Source organism: Triturus cristatus, chromosome 10, assembly GCF_964204655.1.
Source record: "Triturus cristatus chromosome 10, aTriCri1.1, whole genome shotgun sequence".
NCBI lineage: Eukaryota > Metazoa > Chordata > Amphibia > Caudata > Salamandridae > Triturus > Triturus cristatus.
The window spans coordinates 914,437,562-914,459,135 of NC_140593.1; the positions used below are offsets into that span (position 1 = coordinate 914,437,562).

The window sequence follows — 21,574 nt, forward strand, 5'->3', positions numbered from 1 at the left end:
CAACCAATCAAAAGTTGTGTTTCATGATCACATGACCTACCGTACGCTTACGGTACGCTTACGGTACGCTTACGGCAAAAGTACGCATGCGCGTAAAAAAGACACGCGCTTGCGCGCATGCGCTTAACAGTCACTTCCCGACACTTCCGCGTAACGTGCGCGTGTAGCGTACACGCGTACACGTCCCGCGCAGGGTACGCGCGGCTACGCAAATTGCGTAAATATACGCAAACAGCGTAGAAAAATTACGGACGTTGCGTAAACCATACGCTTACCGTAAGCTTACGGTACGCGTACTAAAAAAAATAATAAAAAAAAAGAAAAAATGTACTGCAAAAACATTTTACATGTTTATTTTATAAAATATATATAAAAAAAAAAGAATTTTAAAAATAAAACCATAGTCTTTATAAAAGGATAGTAAATTAAAATAAAAATATGTTTAAAAAAATAGAAGAAAAAAAAAAATTAGCATTTAAAAAACCTTGCAAATTCACTGAAAAAACCATGGGTTTCACACACGTTATAGTTAGGAATTAGCATTTGAAAAACCTTGCAAATTCACTGAAAAAACCATGGGTTTCACACACGTTATAGTTAGGAATTAGCATTTAAAAAACCTTAGAAATTCAATGAAAAAACCAAAGGTTTCACACATGTTATAGTTAGCTGGACATTTCACTCGTAAAAAACCAATGAAATTCCCCCGTTATAGTTAGTTCAGCTAACTATAACTCGCGCGCCCGCAATGCACTGCTGATGACGTCACATATTACATCACTCATGACATGGTCAGTGACATTACTCATGACATCACTGATGACATCTCAAATGACATCACTGATGACATCACTGATGACATCATCCTTGTGATAGAGTGGCAGACCTCCTCTTCCCCTAATATAACCTTTGATACACACATTCAAAAAAAGAAATTAAAATTTTAAAAACAATGGACATACCAATACCAGTTACAACAACCTATACAGTAATTGTAAGATCCAAATACACATCCACTCATTCACCAACAGTCCTATACAGTCACTCATACATGTACTCACTCATCATATGTACTCATACACGTATACATCCTGTTACACAATGCCACTCATCCATAGAGTTACTCACACACATAGTCACTCATGCTAATAAAGAATCAAACATACATTTACTTGCATATACAGTTATACACACACCGCCACACTTACTTCTACGGAAACTTACACATACTTAGTCTTTTAAACAATCACTTATAGAAACACATACTTATTCATACAGGAACTCTTTCAATCTCTCACTCTCACATATACTCACTTATATACACCAATAGTCACATATACTAGTTTAAAACATATGTAGTTACTCATAAAGACACTATTGAGACAGTCTATCACTCACTAACACACCCATGCACACACTCATCCACCCATAGAGTCCTGCACACATGCTGTCTTCAATACATACAAAGAGTGAGTCATTCATTCATGCACCTATGCACTACGTAATACCCCCCACCGAACCATACAGACATCAGACACTGATACTCAAAAAACCAACTAATAACCTATATAGACACCCATGTAGCTACTCACCAACCCATGCAGCCACTTATACACAAAGTGAGAGACTGATTCAGATATTTACATATTTAAACATTACTCACTAAGCCATGTATTCACTATGATACACTTAATCAGTCAGTTACACAATCAATTTTTCAAAAACAAATCATCCATTTAGACACTTATATACCCATTTATTCTTCCATCGACCTTGAGATATACATATATAAAACCTATTTAATTTTCATAAAAACACACATTCACTGGATGATGTCATCAGTGATGTCATCAGTGATGTCATTTGAGATGTCATCAGTGATGTCATGAGTGATGTCACTGACCATGTCATGAGTGATGTAATATGTGACGTCATCAGCAGTGCATTGCGGGTGCGCGAGTTATAGTTAGCTGAACTAACTATAACGGGGGAATTTCATTGGTTTTTTACGAGTGAAATGTCCAGCTAACTATAACATGTGTGAAACCTTTGGTTTTTTCATTGAATTTCTAAGGTTTTTTAAATGCTAATTCCTAACTATAACGTGTGTGAAACCCATGGTTTTTTCAGTGAATATATATATATATATATTACCTACTGGCTGTCGCCAGTAGGTAGTTATAGTTAGGACCACGTTTCCATAGGAAAACCTCAACATTCTATTTTAAATAACTTTGGCGCCGGTCAACGAATCCTCGCGAATTTCTCAAAATAGGTGGGGCGCTACGCTCCGCTCCTACCCTGAAAGTCTCGGGGGGATCCGTCAAGCGGGGCTGAGATAAAAGGGGGGTCCCAAAACGCGTTTTTCCCATGCATTTTTCCATAGGACCTTTAGAACGAGCTACAGCCCGAACGGCTGAACAGAATTACTCAAAATTTGGCAGAGAGGTAGTCCCTAGGTCAAGGAAGTGCCTTTTGTAGGTTTGGTGTAAATCTGTTCAGTAGATTCTGAGAAAATAGCCTTTAAATCAATATATATATCTGAGCCCGCTTACGGTACGCTTACCGTACGCTTACGGTAAGCGTACGGTGGCGTGCGCGAGCGCGATTCTGATTGGCTCTTAGATCTTAGTAAACATTCGAATCGGCCGAAACCAGGAAGCGGCGGCCGCCATTTTGTGTATTTCACTCTGAAAAAAAAGAGTGAAAACAAGGAAAGGGGGCAATGAGGAGAGTTACAGACCCCCTAACATTTGTAAGGGGGTCAAAGAAGGACAGAAAAGTACAAAGAAAACATTTATTGATTTTAAAAAAAATCACGGGGTACGCGTACGGTAAGCTTACGGTAAGCGTACGGTAGGAAAAAAAAAAAAAAAAAAATGAAAATCAGATTTAAGTGTTTAGATATTAGGGGGCTCTAAAAAGAGCCGTTGTGTTATGAAATGATTTTTTAGTGGTACCTACAAGTAAGTACCGATGCAGAGTCTAAGGTTCAAGAGGAAGACTCTGTTCCCTTCATCATTGAAGTGCACACCATCTCCTCTATAAATGTCTTGCATGTCATAACGCAAGTTGTTGTGGTAAATGGCACCCATACCATAGTCACGGAGGAAAGCAGAAACAGATTTGTTGACGTGCTTTCTTGCTTTGTCATCGCACCGCGTGCCCACCGTGCGTGCACGGCACTAACTGCGTAAAGTGGGCACGCGGTGCGCGAAGCGCACCGCGTGCTCACTGTGCGCGCACGGTGCGCGAAGCACACCGTGCGCGCACGGAACGAACTGCGTTAAGTGGGCGCGCACGCCACGAATGGCGTAAAGTAACTTAGCATTTAAAAAACCGTACAAATTCACTGAAAAAACCATAGGTTTCACACACGTTATAGTTAGGAATTAGCATTTAAAAAACCTTGCAAATTCACTGAAAAAACCATAGGTTTCACACATGTTATAGTTAGCGGAAATTTTACTGATAAAAAAACCAATGAAATTCCCCCGTTATAGTTAGTGCAGGCAACTATAACTCACGCGACCGCAATCTTCTGCTGATGACATATGTGTCTTTATGAAAAAATAATATTTGTAATATATGTATAGCTAAAAATGTATGGAAGAAGACATGGGCAAATAAGTGTCTAAATACAGTATTAGCATCGGCAGAGGATTGCGGTCGCGTGAGTTATAGTTGCCTGCACTAACTATAACGGGGGAATTTCATTGGTTTTTATCAGTAAAATTTCCGCTAACTATAACATGTGTGAAACCTATGGTTTTTTCAGTGAATTTGCAAGGTTTTTTAAATGCTAATTCCTAACTATAACGTGTGTGAAACCTATGGTTTTTTCAGTGAATATATATATATATATATATTCACTGAAAAAACCACAGGTTTCAGGGACGTTATAGTTAGTTGAACATTTCACTCATACAAAACCAGAGAGATTTGGTCGTTATAGTTAGTTGAGCTAACTATAACTCATGTCCCTGCAATGCACTACTGATGACGTCACATATTACATCATTCATGACATGGTCAGTGACATCACTGATGACATCACTGATGACATCATCCAGTGACTATGTGTGTCTATAGAGTTTAAATATGGTTTATATATATATATGCCAAGGTGTATTGAAGAATGAATGGGTGTATAAGTGTCTGAATGGATGATTTAGTAGGTGTCTCACTGACTGTATAAGTGAGTGATTAAACGTGTCTTACTGAATAGGTTAGTGGCTAAACTGTGTGAATAACTGTATCAGTCTCTCAGTTGGTATGTAAGCGGCTGCATGGGTTGGTGAGTATCTACATGAGTATCTATATGGGTTATTGGTTGGTTGTCTAAGTATCTATATGGGTGCCTGAGTGTCTGTGTGGGTGGGAGGGAGGTGTGTGACTCTGTGCATAGATGTGTGAGTGGGTGATTCACTGGGTGTATGGGTTCAAGAGTGCATCTGTGGGTGAGTGTGCGTATGGGTGTGTTGGTGAGTGAATGGATGTCTCAGTGGAACATGTTTGAGTAATTACATATGTGAAAGGCAGTATTTGTGAGTGTTGAAGTATATAAATTACCGTATGTGAGAGAAAGTGATTGTAAAAGTGGCTGTATGGATGAGTGTGTGCTTGTGTCAGTCATTGTAGAAGAGAGTAAGTATGTGTTAGTATCTGTATGAATAAGTGAGGTGGTGTGTGTATAACTGTATATGTGAGGAAATGGAAGTGTAATTGATTCTTTCCATGACTGTCTAGGTGTGTGAGTAACTCTATGGATGAGTGGCGGTGTGTGAGTGTTTGTATAGGTGTATTAATGCATGTGATAGTGCTTTATTGATGAGTGACTGCTTCTATGAGTGACTGTATGGTGAATGAGTGGATGTGTGTATAGACCTAGGAATCAGTGAGTGGGTATATATTAACTGGTATTGGTGTGTCTATGGTTTCGAAAATGGTAGTCTGTATTTTAGAGTGGGTGTATCAAAGGTTATATTAGAGTGTGAGTAGGTGCATTAGATTATCACGTGGATGATGTCATCAGTGATGTCATCAGTGATGTCACTTGAGATGTCAGCAGTGATGCCATCAGTGATGTCAGTGACCATGTCATGAATGATGTAATATGTGAAGTCATCAGCAGTGCATTGCGGGGCGCGAGTTATAGTTAACTCAACTAACTATAACGACGAATTTCTCTGGTTTTTTACAAGTGAGATGTCCAACTAACTATAATGTCACTGAAACCTTTGTTTTTTAGTGAATTTCAAAGGTATTTTAAATGCTAATTTCTAACTATAACATCCCTGAAACCTATGTTTTTTTTCAGTAAATTTCAAAAGCTTTTAAAATGCTAATTTCTAACTATGCCTACAGACGTAGGACATGTGCAGAAAGAGGAAGTAAGGCACAGAAAAAAGAAGAGAAATGCAGAAAGAGGCAACAGAAGACAAGAAAGACGAAGAGAGGAGGTGCAGAAAGAAGCAAGAGCTATGCAGACAGAACCAACAGAGGTGCAGAAAGAGGCCTTGTTGCAAAGTCATCCTGTGCCCCCAACTTTTTGCTGACTGGTACTGGTGGTAACTGACTCTGACTAACCAGGCCCGGAGCCAGTGCTATGCTGAAGGACACTTAGAATACAATGAAAACACCTGCATACAGTAGGGCAAACTATGGGTTGGGGTACCCCTGTGATGGGCATGACCTCCCCTGTAAGACCCTACTACATAATATGGCAGGGGGATTAAAACTACCTCTAACTCAGAGGTGCAGAAAGAGGCAAGAGAAGTGCATAAAGAGGCAAGAGAGGTACATAAAGAGGCAAGAGAGGTACAGAAAGAGGCAGGAGGTGTGCAGAAAGAGGTATGAGAGGTGCACAAAGAGGCAAGAGCGGTACAGAAAGAGACAGGAGGGGTGCAGTAAGAGGCAATAGACGTGCAGAAAAATGCAACAGAGGTGCTGAAAGAGGCACGAAGGGTGCAGAAAGAGACAAGACTGGTAAAATAAGATGGAACAGAGGTACAGAAAGAGGCAAGTGAGGTGCAAAAAGAAGCAAGAGCAGTGCAGAAAGAACCAACAGTGGTGCTGAAAGAGGCGCAAAGGGTACAGAAAGGCTGAGAGAATGGCAGAAAGAGGCAACAGAGGTACAGAGGCAAGTGAGGTGCAGAAAGAAGCAAGAGCAGTGCAGAAAGAACCAACAGAGGTGCTGAAAGATGCGCAAAGGGTGCAGAAAGACTAAGAGAAGTGCAGAAAGAGGCAAAATAGGTAGCAAAAGAGGCAAGAGAGGTGCAGAAAGAGAAAAGAGGTATGCATAAAGAGGCAAAAGAGGTACAGAAAGAAGCAACATGGGTGTAGAAACAAGTAAGAGCAGTGCAGAAAGAACCAACAGGGGTGCTAAGGGAGGTGCGAAGGGTGCAGAAAGAGCAAGAGAAGTGTAGAAAGAGGCAACAGAAGTAAAGAAAGAGGCAAGAGAGGTACAGAAAGAGAAAAGAGGGGTACAGAAAGAGGCAAGTGAGGTTCAGAAAGAAGCAAGAGAGGCGCAGAAAGAGGCAATAGAAGTGCAGAAAGACACAACAGAGGTGCAGAAAGAGGCAAGAGGGGTGCAAAAAGAGGAGAGAGAAGTGCACAAAGAAGCAAAAGAGGTGCTGAAAGAGGCAAGAGGGATGCAGAACGAGGCAAGGGCAGTGAAGAAAGAAGCAACAGAAGTGCAGAAAGAAGCAACAGAGGTGCTGAAAGAGGCACGGAGGATGCAGAAAGTGACAAGAGAAGTGTATAAAGAAGCAACGGAGGTACACAAAGAGGCAGGAGTGGTGCAGAAAGAGGCAAGTAAGGTGCAGAAATAAGCAAGAGCAGTGCAGAAAGAAGCAACAAAGGTTCAAAAAGAGGCAAGAGGGGTGCACAAATTGGCAAGAGAGGTACAGAATGAGGCAGATGGGTGCAGAAAGAAGGAAGAGAAGTGCAGAGAGAAGTAACAGAGGTGCTGAAAGAGACGCAAAGGGTCCAGAAAGAGCAAGAGAAGTGCATAAAGAGGCAACAGAGGTACAGAAAGAGGCAAGAGGGGTGCAGAAACATGCAGGAAAGATGCAGAAAGATCCAACAGAAGGGCAGAAAGAAGCAACAGAGGTGCTGAAAGAGGCACAAAGGGTACAGAAAGAGACAAGATAGGTGAAGAAAGAAGGAACAGAGGTACAGAAAGAGGCAAGAGTGGTGCAGAAAGAGGGAAGAGAGGTGTAGCCAGAGGCAAGAGAGTTGCAGAAAGAGGGAAGAGAGGTGTAGAAAGAACCTAGCCAACAGCTGCAGGGAAGTTTCTATGAAAATTGGATATACCTTCTCTCCATGTGGGAGTGATATGGGTAGGGGTCAGGATAGTTGGCTGCAGAGCAGGCTGGGTTAGGTCAATCACAAACATGTATTTCAGTAGTGCTTCAATGCAAATCACTGGGCATTGTTACTTATATTTAGTTTTATTTCTAACAAGATTTTAAACATTTATCCTTTTTTATACATTGTTTGATTTGACCCATAGGAATTGGAAATGCTGCAAATTTACCTGGTACTGTTATAAATAAAACCAATCATCAGCAAAATCAATCGGTCTGATCTTTAATGTGGTAAGCCATGGTCCAGCTACTGGCTTTAACAATGCTTGTGAAAGCTTGAAAAGCCATATTGGAATAGGTTTGCATATTTTGTTACTAGTTTACTGTTCCAAGATAGCCAACATGTTTTTATGTAATTGTCATGTTTCAGCATAAAACAAAGATACGGTATGTTAAGCTATTGAAAAATGGTTGCAGTGTTTGTGCACGCACATGTAACAATGTTGTAATGGTCGGGCACACCTTTAGCATTGGTTTCCAACATGCCAAACACATTTAACAGCAAGCTGTCAATGTAATTTAAATATTAAATAAATACACTACAATGTAAGGAAAGAAATCTACTAACAGGTCTGGGCAAGACTGCTGGAACACTGAAGACATGGCTCAGCAGCTCTCTAAACAAAGAAAACATGAAGAAACAAGCAAAACAAATGCAAGAAAAGATTTAGAAAACAGAACTGCATTTTGCAAAACTGGATGAATATAACTGTTAATAAAATATAAAAACAAAGGATTGATGGCTAGCTTTTCCCTTTCAATCGGCATGTTTTATAATTGACTAATGCCTCAAAAATAAAAGATGCATTTAAAAAGTAAACGGTAATTCACAGTAGAGTGGCACGAAAGTTCAGTTGTCCATCGTGCTCTGGTGTCTGACATACCATTGGGTTTTCTTCCTCCCTTGAACCCAATCCACACTCCCCCACTACTACCCTTCTGGAAGGTTACCCCTTCCGTCCTGTACCACATTCATTGGTAAAGGTTGGAGGGACCATCTGCTAGCAGCCAAGAGTTTTGCATTATTTGTTTATGCATCCTTAATGTTGTCTCATTATTGGTTTTGTATTCCCGCCCTTTTTCTTTTCAAAACAACATTGAATAAATACATATTGCAACAACAACAAAGAGCAATAGGTGACACTCTAGGTAGAGTAAACCAAGTTAACTTTTTGGTGAACCATTCAAAGATGGTCGTCAACCAGTGCCTTTGTGTAAATCAGTGCCGCTCTGCAACGCTTCTGCACTTTGCACTTTTCCCTGGACCCTGACTCCTGCCAGCACAGCAGCACTTTGAAGCCGGTCCCTGAGGACGCTACAAATCCACAGAGCCGGTCCCGCTGCGCGGGAGACCGCTCTGCAACGCTTCTGCACTTTGCACTTTTCCCTGGACCCTGACCCCTGCCAGCACAGCAGCACTTTGAAGCCGCTCCCTGAGGATGCTACAAATCCACAGAGCCAGTCCCGCTGTGCGGGAGACCGCTTTGCAATGCTTCTGCACTTTGCACTTTTCCCTGGACCCTGACTCCTGCCAGCACAGCAGCACTTTGAAGCCGCTCCCTGAGGACGCTACAAATCCACAAAGCCCGTCACGCAGCGCGGGTTGCGCGCGGGCGAAGCCCGGGCCTAGGGCGGGACCGTTTGAGCCCATTCGAGAACAGAGAGGACGGGACGGGCCACCCCCCTTAATATCGGCAAGTAAGGTTAGTGTACCTATTGTAAATCCAAACCTAACCTCTCAAAAAAAACTATGTCGGGTGGTCTAACAGTAGGCACTTTGGACCAGTTCCTTGTCAGAGCTTCGTCCGTTTTGGCGCATGAAATCGAACTAACAGAAAAAAGATTATCGTTGGACATTGCGCTTAGTAAAAGATATTCCCAGGGTAGATTAACACTAGCTAGCTCTCCCTTGCCCTCTTCGGTATCGGTTACTGATGCAATGATAGTCACCAATGAAAGAGAGGAGAATTCCCCTTTACAGACAGATGGATGTCGGACTGTTTTGCAGCCACGTAAAATCCGCACTACTGCCACTGCAAACTCTAAATTGGATACTAGAGACTCTGGGTCACCGCTATCGTGTGTTAAGACTAGATCTGCCCATGGTAATAAAGCTGGGGTGTGTCACCAAGCAGTAAACAAAACACACAAAAGGAAGCGGAGTGGAGCACAAACACAAATAAAGGGAAGGAAAGCCAAAGTTATGAAAACTAATGGTCCTTCAGCTCCAATACCTTCAACTAGCCCCATCACATGCCATCCAATCGTTGAAATAGACGTGGACCCCTCAAGCCCCACAGTGGATGTTTCAACAGATGAATTGGGATCTAATATTTGGAGCAAGTTGGAGGACATATTTAAAAAGATTTGCCTCCCAATCTATGACAGACTTGATACCATTGAAAGTAGATTAGTTTGTCTAGAACTTGCTGTTGCATCGGGCCAATTGCGGGGTGGTGTGTGGGTAAATGGAGCAAAAAACACTAAAAAGGCTCAAGTGGAGAAAACAGGAATCGTAATGGCCCCAGTTTCATCTCAGGGGGGAAGGAAAAAAAAAACGATGACAAATCTATGGGCCCTGGCCTTATATCTTTACCCATCGATAAATCTCCAGTAGAACCTATTAATCCACCCCCTTCTAGCGATATGATAGTGGTAACAGATGTTCCGAGAATTGTGACCCAGTCTCAACTGGTGAGGGATGCTACTACCCTTGTAACGCACCCCTCACAAAATTTACCATGCATTGATCTTCCACCGGATTCTACTCCGTATGTGGTGGTTCTTGTGGGTGTTCCCCAATTGTGTCAGGATAAGGGAGAGACGTACATGGAACTTAAGAACAAATGTATCTTTTGGCTTAACACAAATCGCCATCTCCCCCCTGACGTATCGGCGGAAATATTGTTTGTGAGAAGAGTGGATTGGGTGGGGGTGCGGAGAAAGTCAATAGATGGTCATTGTATAATTATCAATTTTAGAGATCGGAGGGCTGTTGATCACATTTGCAAATGGGCTTGCGAGGTTACAAACACTGTGATTCAGTCCTTACCCTTGACCTTTTTTTATCCAGTAATAGTTCCAGCACCCAGGAAATTGTTATCGAATAGAGGGGTTTGGAATAGGAATAATGTAAGGGGTCTTTCAGATCGCAATAGATTCGAGGTATTGTCAGGGTTGGAAGATTGTGATTGACGTCGATCCCCACCACTAGAAAGATGTTTACGGGTCATGCAGGTGAATTATGAGAATCTATATGAAGGTATACCCCGAAATTTAGGTGTGAAACAATCAAGCTTAGAGATTATAGCTCAATTAGAACAGGAAGGTAATGTAATGGTGACTCCACCATCTCTAATTGAATTGGATGTAGGTACAGGGGGGGTTGAAAATGTTTATAGCAAATCCAATAAATCTTCATCTTTGTCACTGGTATCAGGGAATGTGGCGGGTCTCGGTTCCAAATTGAATCTGGCTCATTGGTACACTTTTGTTGACACATATGACATCTGCCTCTTCCAAGAGACCTGGTTGGTGGAGCCTGCCTTTCGTGAGGGGTATGTGAATTTCTTTGTCCCTGCTGACAGAAAGGAAAGGGGACGGCCAATGGGAGGATTAGTGATTTGGGTCAAACAGGGATTAAGTTGTAATATGCGGCAACTGCCGGTTCTAAATAAAGATATATTGGCGGTGAGACTTAGTTTGTCGTCTGGTGGTAGTTTAGATATTTTTAATGTTTATGCAAGAGGTCTCCCAGGAGGTAAAAAATCATTGGTAGTTTCAGCCTTGGATAACCTAATTGAGATCCTACCAATTAACTCATTCCCACTTATTGCGGGGCATTTTAATGTTACATTCGAACCGTTAGGCTACGAGGACCAAAAGATAACGGAGGAGGAAGACTCTAGATGGGGTATTCCCCAACTTGAGTTGGTACCCATAAAAAAGTGGACTGAAGCGGCTATACAACTTAAGGGATTATGTTTGGGAAATTATCTAAGGGCCGCCAATGGGCTCACGCACTCTGATAGGCAGGGAAGTTTTATGTATGACAACGGCTATAGGTCTAGCCAAATAGATTACTTGCTTGTCCATTTAAAATTATGGCATTGCCTTATGGACATGGCTGTCATTACACGCCTAGAGAGTGATCATAACCCACTTACCTCTTCCTTTAAATTGGAAACAGGTAGAGTGGGAGAAGTCAACCATGATAGTATAGTCCCCGAAGTAGCCCTAGCAAATGACGAGAGACATCTTAAGTGGAGCCAGGTCGCTAAGTACCCCGAGACCTTGATGCTAATTAGGGAAGATGTAAATAAAGTATTGGTAGATTTGGGTTCCCTTGTGAAGACTGCTGACCCCCAGTCCTGCATTGTCCAAGAGCACGATAAACTCTTTGATCACCTGAAGTTTTATTTTTGTAAATTGGGCCATGGAAATAGGAAAAACAGAAGGAATGTAGAGAGCTGGTATAATGCGGCTTGTAAACAAGCCAGATTGAATCTGGGTGTGGCTATAAAGAAGTGGGATCCCATTTTGGTTAGAGAGGCGAGGGGGCTGTATAAGAAGGTTCAGAATGAGGCGAAGAAGTTATGGGATAGATGTAAGTGGCAGGAGCTGAAAGACGCATGTAAGGCTAAGAATCCAAAATTGTTTTGGGATATATTCAAATGGGATGGTGGGGGTGTCCTGAACACCCACAGAATAATGTTGCGCAACACTTGTGGGTAGAGCTTTTTAAACCACAATATGCACTTAGTGGAAGTTGTGAGTGCGGTCACGCTAATCAATATACATTTTATAAAGACGTTACCTTTAGTTTGAAAGATGTGGACAGGGCTTTGGAGACTGTATCAGATGGTAGGGCCCCAGGTATGGACTGCATTCCCGCAGATGTTTTTTTAAATGATAAGCAAACATAGCGGGTGTATATAGCTCAACTGGCAAATGCTATAGCCCTGGGCGGGGCTGTTCCCTCCTCTTGGAAGGGGGCAGAAATAGTGCCGGTTTATAAAAAGGGGGACAAGGCTGTTCCAGGTAATTACAGGCCTATCAGTCTGATTGATTCCATTAAAAAAATTATGGGAAGGCTAGTGCTATTTAAAATGCAGGATTGGATGGATGATAATAATATCTTGAGTTCATAACAGGTGGGATTTCGTAGGAAAACAAGTACAATTGATCAAGTTTCTCGTTTTGTAACTTTGTATTGGCGCACTGTGGTACTAGGGTCCCTGTATGCAGTGTTCGTGGATTTGAGGGCAGCTTTTGACCTAGTCCCACGTGACAAATTATGTCAGGTTTTAAAGGATTTGGGGATGGCCTCGGAACTATTAACATTGATTGTCCGCATGCATGAGGACACTTTTGCAGGGGTTCGGTGGTGAATACAGGGGGAGGCTACTGAAGCCTTCCCTGTTGAGCGGGGAGTGCGGCAGGGGTGCGTTATGGCGCCTACCCTGTTCTCGCTCTTTGTCAATGGGGTAGTGGATTACCTTTCTCTGACCCCCACCGATGCCCCGGTGCTGGATGGTATTCGCATCCCTGTCCTCTTGTTTGCGAAAGACACTTTGGTCATCTCTAAAACTCCCTGCGGCCTTCAGAAAGCCTTGTTGCGCTTTGTAGATTTTTGTCGCCTGCATGGGTTGGAAATAAACACTGTCAAAACCAAGTTCATGGCGTTTAATAAACACAGATCTTTTAGAGGCAATATAGTCATGGACAAATGTCCACTAGAACAGGTGGACGCTTTCACTTACCTAGGGGGTGACTTTGCAGAGAGACATGCGTTGCAATAACCGTATTAATCTGGCTGTCCTCAAGCATCAGCAACAAGCAGGTTGTCTCCTACAAAAATTCAAAACATCACAGACTAAACCTATCCGCCCAACTCTGGAGATCTATGGGATGAAGGTGTTAAGTTCAGCCCTATATGGAGCTGAACTATGGGGCTTTGAAAACGTATCACGCTTGACCAAGGTGGAAAATGAGTTTTTTTGCAAATTGACTGGTGTACCACAAAGTACCCCTTTAATCCCTCTACAACGGGATCTAGGTGTAGAATAGGGATTAAAGATTTAGTAATTTTGCGCCCATTGTTATATTGGTATAGAATATGGAGTACAGAGGAGTTAACGCAATACGCTCGAGGCCATATGGATATTATTAATAATGATCATTTTCATGAAATAAAATGGCTGAGTGAGATTAGATCCCTATTTGGGAAGATAGGAATGGTAGATCTGTGGGATAATCCTCAAAATGCAACCTTCCCATGTAAAAAACTTTTAAAAGCAAGATATTGGGAAATGGTCCACCATTCAATAATGTTGGAAAAGATACCAACAAATCTCACGGGTCGTTTTCTTGAATTTAAGACCAGGCCTACGCTTGAAGAATATTGGGATGTTATTGAAAGGCCATATGATCGTAAACTGTATTTTCAATTTAGGGCTGGTACCCTCCCAACTAGGCAGTTTATGGTGAAATGGGAGGGGTCTTCAAGTGACAGATGCCCCTGGTGTCCGGACCAACAAGAATCTGTCAGTCACATTTTGTTTGGCTGTCTTCAATATCTTGCACCTCGTCGAATGTGGATAAAACCCATTTGTCGGCTTATTGGTACTCGGAGGTATGTTGACACCCTGAGAATTTTAAGTAGAGATTCTAACCCCACAATTGCGATAGCAGTTGCGAAATTTCTCAAATGGACATGGTCAATTCGCTCTAAAAGCCGCCTCGAAATGTCTTCTTAATTTGAGGATATTGAGGATATTGATATTTACTATTGATTTAAATGTGTTAGAAATGTTGAATATGATATAGACTATAGTAAATTGGGAACATTTTCAATATATTGTAGTTTTATATTATCTTTGAGAGTTGTGTCATGGAATTTAATGCTAAATTTTAACTATTTTAAAATTTTGGGAAATTCGCCGTATTTTGAATAATTGATGTATTTTTATATGATGCACTTTGATGACTCAACCGTCAAATAAAGTTATGATGATGATGTAAATCAGTGCCTTAAAAACAGTAACACTGAAGTGAGCGGTGAAACAAAAACACTGGCAAAGCCAAAAACAAATATCAAAGCTAAAATGAAAAAAGTAAATATAAGGAGAGATTTGACTGTGAGCCCTGAGTTTGAATTGCACTGATCTGTTAATAGATGTTCCCAGAAAAATGCCTCATTCGCAGTGAAGAGAGCCAATGGTGGAAGTGGACTCACCCACTGACCCGTGCTGTATGCTATGGTGGGCAGACAAAAATGTTGATGACAATTTAAGGGATCAATTCATGAGGGAGGCCCTCAATTTTTTTATGCAAAATTGGCTTTATATCAGTTGTCTCCGGCCTAAAATTACCTCTCCTTCAATATAAGTCAATGGGTAAAATACATTCTCTGATTTTGTTTCAAAACCTCTCACTTTCACATTTTAAAATGTTGGTTTGCATGATCCAGGAACTATGGCACCCTAAATTCCCACTACGTACATCTATATCTATGTACTTTATTGGGATTTTTATTTACCATGGGCCTGCTGAGAAAACTATAGCTGTGTCTAGCCCAGACTTGATCACACATTTCTGGAAAAGCTAGCATGGAATTAAATAAACAAATAAAAAGGACCTCATTTAGAAGTTAGTTTATGAGGGATAGCCGTAAAAAAATGGTGCATGCCCAATACATCCTCTTTAGACTGCACACTATGCACCCTAATCAGGGCAGATAGGATTTCTGCCACTTAGGGGCCGATTCCGATCTGGGCCGGAAGGGCACCGAACGCGATCAGGGCGGAAAAGCTACGAGCCGTACACGTGTTTTCCAGCCGACTCGTACAGCTGTACGAGCGAGCAAGTACGATGCGAGCTACGTGAGATTCACCGACCAAGTCGTTTCCGGGTCCGAACCCACAGCCCTATGACTCGGACAGAGGGGGAGACCTATGGGTCTCCGCAACACAGGCATGTACGGTACGGATGGCACCGACACATACCCACTGTAGGAGGCGCACTTGTTCGAGACGTACCCATTCAGTCAATGGGAGCGCATGTACGCGTCGTACAACTGGCTCCCATTGACTTCTATGTGAGTCTGACCGAACCGAGTCCGACAGCATACGTGCGCATCGAACTCGCTCGGTCGGACTGTAGGGGTCCGGCTCGGTCGGAAAACACTCGGGATCTGGCACGGTCGTAGTGCTTTCCGACCCGTATCGGAATCGCCCCTTTTTAGAGAAGTCACACATCACCCAAAGTCGAAATAAGGCCCAAAGTCTTTAGAATATACCACTGGGAATTCAGTCAACTAGGCCTCAATCTCCTTACTAAATCAACGATTTCATGAAAAGCTTATATATGTTTTTGCAAACTGGCTATCACCATGGTTACGCTCATCCTTCCCCATCTCCTCTTCCCACCTGTTCCCTATTCCGTTGTAAGGACCTAGCAGCCAGTGTCTCAAACATAAAATTATCCTGTAAACAAAACCTTCTCATCCCCTCGAAATCACACAATATCTCAGAACAGGAGAACATTGCTTTAATATGGTCCATCTAGGACTACCATGTATTTGTAACTAATAGCTGGTGTCATGGTCATCATTTTGAAATGAACTACATAGAGTATAATTGTTTTTTTCCTCACCTCACCTTTCCTTTGGGTATGCCTTTGGAGGCATTAGAAATGATGTTCCCCACGTATGATACTTGTTAGGGAGAGAATTGTAGCTCACCTATAGAGCCTGAGTTTCGAATATCATTATTTACACAGATAACCACCATTTCCACTGTTCATTCCATGTAATGCTGCAAATGTTTAGGCCCTCATTTATAATTTGACAGGCTATACTCCCTAGCACCAGGTTCATGGAGGGATGCCTCCCTGGATTACTCCTGCCATATTTAGAGACATCCACCAGGCAAGAAAACATCTCTGCGACATCAGTGGAGAAGCTGCCATGCTGATGGCTCCACTGTAGGCACTGAAGCCTTGCTGCGTGGTTGTGATCTTCAATGGGCATGTACAGCAAAGTTTTTCGTTTTTTCTAAAACTAACTCCCCAATCTGGAGTTTAAAAAATAAAATGTCCTTCACACACTGGGAGTTTTATCCCAGCATGTGGCGGTAATTTATTTCTTTTTCTGTTTCGGACCACCAGGCTTTCACTGGCAGTCCTGAACAGGCCAAAAGGTTGGATGGTCAGAGCTTTCCAACAATGGATGCAGCACTGACAGAAACATGGCTGTTCCCCAAATCTAACTAAATCTGATGGACTACGAGTTTTGGGGGAATGGTACTCTGTGGTGGAGTACTCTGTCTCTCAAAACTTAAATATGGCCCTTAATCACATTAAGGGCCCCATTTAGAGAGAGAATAATAACCTGAGTAAGCTTTCATTTTGGACAGGAAGCACACTTGATGCTATTCGTTCAAGGCATTAGGGATATTGTCTTCAAACAATGATGTGCAGCTTTACAAACAATCCTAATGGATTCTTCAAAAATACCAGTGGCGACTCCTCTGTTAAGGCGTAGGAGCGTTGCCCCACTTAGCAGAAAGGAAAAATAAAATGACAATAATTTATTGTTATTATCATTTTATTTTTCCTATTGCATGCAGTCACTGGTCTTGTTCAATGTGGAGCGGGTCGGGCTGGACAGAGCAGGGGAGAAGGTGTTTGCATACCCTAAGTGGAAATGAACTGTTTGGCCGGCCCTCTTGGGCCAACCAAACAGTTCAAGCTCACTTTGCATGTTACTCACCAGGCTGCATTACACGGCCTGGTGAGGAACATGCACCGGCTCCATGTTTCAGTCTGAACGACAAACCACGGCACTCAGACCAATTATAATGCTGCATTGCAGTATTGTGATTGGCTCAGGGAAGCACGTGTGCTGGGTGCTTCCTGCTGCCGGCCGACTGGTGAAAGGAATAAGGAAGACGACTCAAGGGAGGCCGGCCATTCGAAGGTAAGTGTTTTATTTTTTCCTAATTACCCCCAAACTCCAGACCCACCCACAACCCCTTCTGGTAGCAGCCAGAACCGAACAATATCCCTAGAGCATTGTAGACCTTTAGTTATTTTCCGACTTGCTATTTCTGTTCATTCGATTTACCACAACACACTGCATAATGATTGTCCTCAACTATTTTTGAAAGCTCTACTTTTCTTGCAAGATCCTGAACACTGCCATCTTTTCATTTTCAGGCTACCCCTAGGTCATATAGGTTTGAAACAAGAGTTGAGAGACATTTTGATTCTCATAATTTGCATGTGGCAGATAATGCATACAGTGTGCAGGATGAAACTGAGGAGCCATCGCTACCAAACAAGGTACAATTTCCATTCCAATTCATATTTTGAATAGCCAATACTCCACATAATATATCTTTCTAACCAGTTTGTCACTTATGTTGTTCTGAATCAGAATCAACTTTATATATTATATAGACAAGTTTCCCTTCTGTATTATATGAATTATTGAATTTAGTTTTGTAATTTGAATACTTACCTACAGCAATGTGCACCTTCTTCATTCACATGAACACGTTTAAGAAATATGCAGTGCCGAAAATGATGCACTGGCAATCTATGCTATAGGGGTTATTCAATAAGTTTTTCTTTCTTTTAAATATTTTATTGTTTTTGAACATGAACAATTGTACATCAATACATAGTAGTAGTAGTAACAGGATTATTAATATGAACTTGAATCAAGGATCATCACCATAAACTACATACAGTATTGCAATTATTAGCAACATTAAGGGGCATATTTATGTGGGAGTTGTGTCTCCCCTGCACCACGCAACAAGGTGCAAGAGCAACGCAACTCTTCAGTTTGGTTTATTAAGGCCACCTTGCGTGTCCTTACATGGCTTTATAAATCCAGGTTAACACAATGCAGTGAATATTGCTTTGTTACATTACAGTGCCCCAAGTAGGTATTATATGGGTGGATCGTGGGTGGTCCCATGCATCCACCATTAGAATTTGGGGCAGCCCCAGATTTACCATGGATGGTAAACCTAGGAATGCATCAAAATGCTATGCCTTCTCAGGTCAGGAGTAACAAGGAGAAAGGTCTTCATTTCTCCTGGTTAATTCCTCTTTCTATGTGTGCTGCATTCTGCAGGACACATTGAAAGAGGAAAATGCCTCAGGGGATTGAAACAATCCTGCTTACAACGCAGGCACCATTGTACCCTGGTGTGAGGGTGCCTGCATTGGCACTAGGCAGCTAAAAGGGCACAAGGGAAGGACAAGAATGTGTCCTTATTGTGTTAAACATGGGGCATTCCTGCCCTTTCCCTTTCACGCAGCACAGGAAGGTGGCTTGCTGTGCTGCGCTGCATGAAAGCTACCTAAATATGCCCCTTGGTTCTAAAGAAGTAGAAACAGGATTATCAATGTGAACTTTAATCAAGGATCATTACCATAAACTACGTCACAGTATTGCATTTATTAGGAACAATTGGTTATATCATAAAAGCCAGAATGCAGTTTTGTTACTAACATTTTTTTGCAGGTGTGTGTGTGTGACACAAAACAATAGAACTCATTGCATCAATTTACCTACATTATAGAAGCCTGCATGCACAGAGCAATATTGTGCAGCGCTGAAATAACGCTCACATGACGGTTGGTAAATCTAGGCTTCTATGTCAATCCCTTGGAAGGCAAACATCTATATTAAAGCAAATAGTAAAAATGAAAAATGAGCAACTAAATGGAGGAGTGCATGGATAAATGAATGAATTAATCAATGAACAACAGCAGACTAGATAAATGAATACACTGAAGAGAAAATGATAAAACTAATAAATACATTAATGAATGATTAGCGCTCCATAAACTATCATTCTAGTAGCTGTAACCAGAATAAACATATGATTCAGGGTAGATCGTGATTTAGATAATGTTGTGAAACTTAACATTTTAGTCAAAAGTTGGGGTAAAGAGGCTGAGCTGTGTCACTGGAAGGCAAATCTAGAACCAAGAACTCTACAACCCAAGCACAAGATGGTGTGGTTGTGTTTTACTCCAAACCAATGGAATCCAATTGATTGATGTTAAGAGATCTCAATGCCAACTGGAAATATATATGATATTATTGTGGGCAGAGACAAAAATAAATATGCATATAATAATGGCAGCCTTGAGGTTTAAGCAGGCTTCTTTTCTTAACCTTACCCCAGTCTAATGTTCCTGCTCAACTAAGGTAGTCTTCAACATAATAGCAAATCACAGGGACGTGGCTTGGATGCCAGGCAAGATGGTCGCCTAGCTCCGGAGCTTTGTACCGTGTCAGAAACGCAAAACATTTTAATTCCTGCTCCCACTATGATAAGCTACTGAAAAGGTTGGTTTCCTGTAGGACACCATCACTGGGCCTGCTTCCTCTTTGAGCTGTCTTTTCAAGGCAGTTTTTCTTCTGAAAATCGAGGTTGGAGTCTTCCACATACATGCGGCCGCTATTTTGAATGTTTACTGCGTCTCTCCCTTCTCCTCAGGACTTCATTGCTATTGATGTATTCTTTGTAAATACCTTATTCAAATACTCCTCTTGGTAAATCAGAATGTTTGCCTTAACAGAAATGTCTAACATTTATTTATACATTTATTGAGATACCTTAACATTCAGCTGGCAACTTTGTGGGGAGTTAATATTTGCTCTCATAGAATTCTTTAACCAGTTTGCCTCTATTAACATTTAGGGGCCGATTATGATATGGCCCGTAAAGGCTCCAACCTTCCGTAGGAGCCTTTAGAGTCACATCAGAATAGGCCGGTTGGTTTAATTTCTGACCGCCTCATTTTGATTGAGGCGATTGGAAAGGAAACTGGCCGGTCATTCCAGGTGGCGTCCGACCAGTAATCTCAAGGGCAGATCTTTTCAACCCTTGAGATTACAATGCACGCTTTCCAACATGGTTTCTATGCCGGTGTGTCCGACACAGAAACCATGTTGAGAAGCATGTTAGGGGGCCCCTTTGGTGGATGGCCTCCAGTTGGAGGCAGAGGGGGCGCCTATGGTGCCCCCTATTGATCCCTACACCCTGTGGCAGGCACCTTTAGGTGTCTTCCACAGGCTGCAGGGATGATCTGCGCCTTCCATTTCACTATGGAAGTATGCATTGTGGCTGGTTTACGGCCGTAATGCATGCTCCCATAGTGAAATATTGGAATGCGGCCGTACAGTATTTGTTTACATCCTAATGGGGCAGTCAGGACAGCCGACTGGATGTTGGTTAGTCCCATGACCGACGGTGTCTTCCGCCTGACATCATAATGAGCCCCTTAAAGGTCTTGTTGGCTTTGGCTGCCAATTTATTTTCATACAGCCTTTCTATTCCTTTTCTGTGGTACACATGTTACTTCTGGGCAGAACTAAGAAGCTCTTGCTCTTCAGCAAAGTGTTTCATAACATTACGACCAACTCTGCTCGATCATCTACAGTGTCTTTGGTGGAAGGTTCATACGTTTCTTATGATATGGCTCAACCAGGTTCTTCTCTTGTTCCATCCTCATCACTACCGACTCTGAAGGTACAGTCACTTTCCTCTGCCACTAAACAACTCAAGCAAGATCCTCCTTCTCCTCCTCCTCTGAAATCTGCTTCTCCTATTTCTTTGGATACTGCATTGGAGGAAATTCGTGCCTTGCAACTTTTCACTGAGGAAACAGCCGTATTCAAGCTCTTGATGATAAAAGGTCATCTATGGAAGCTAGAATTACTTTGGTGGAACAATGTGTTGATGATATGCAAGGTGTACCCTCTAAGGTCACTGCTTTATAGAAGGAGGTGCTGTTGCTGAAAAACACTCAGAAGACCTTGAAAATAGAAATAGACAAAATAACTTATGTTTAGAAGACCTTCCAGAAGGTTTTGAGGACGGGGACTCTGTCTCCTCCTTTACCTCATTTCTGCTGAAGCTTCTGGATATCATTTAAACTATCAATTTAAATATTCAATGTGCCCAAAGATTAGTGCCTTGCTTATCTCTATTGTCTACTCCAACAAGCCCTCATGGTGTTACCATATTCTTGAAATGTACTGATCTCTCACAAGTCTTACAGGCAGCTAAGGCTAAAAAAAAAGTTATGTCTGGTGCAAAACTGTTTTTGTCACAAGATGTTTCAGCATCTACAGCTAAACGAAGGAAAGACTTTCTTGCTCTTATCCTGCAGTA

General features: G+C 42.0%; 1 protein-coding gene across 1 annotated transcript in view; it reads left to right on the forward strand.

Annotated features, from left to right (window-relative positions):
* Positions 1-17,744, forward strand: part of LOC146796252 (uncharacterized) — a 336,329-nt gene extending 318,585 nt beyond the window's left edge. Inside the window, exon 9 of the mRNA XM_085631283.1 lies at positions 17,589-17,744. Coding sequence (XP_085487409.1) covers positions 17,589-17,744 — 156 coding nt within the window. The remainder of the gene's footprint in view (positions 1-17,588) is intronic.
* Positions 17,745-21,574: the final 3,830 nt, after the last annotated feature.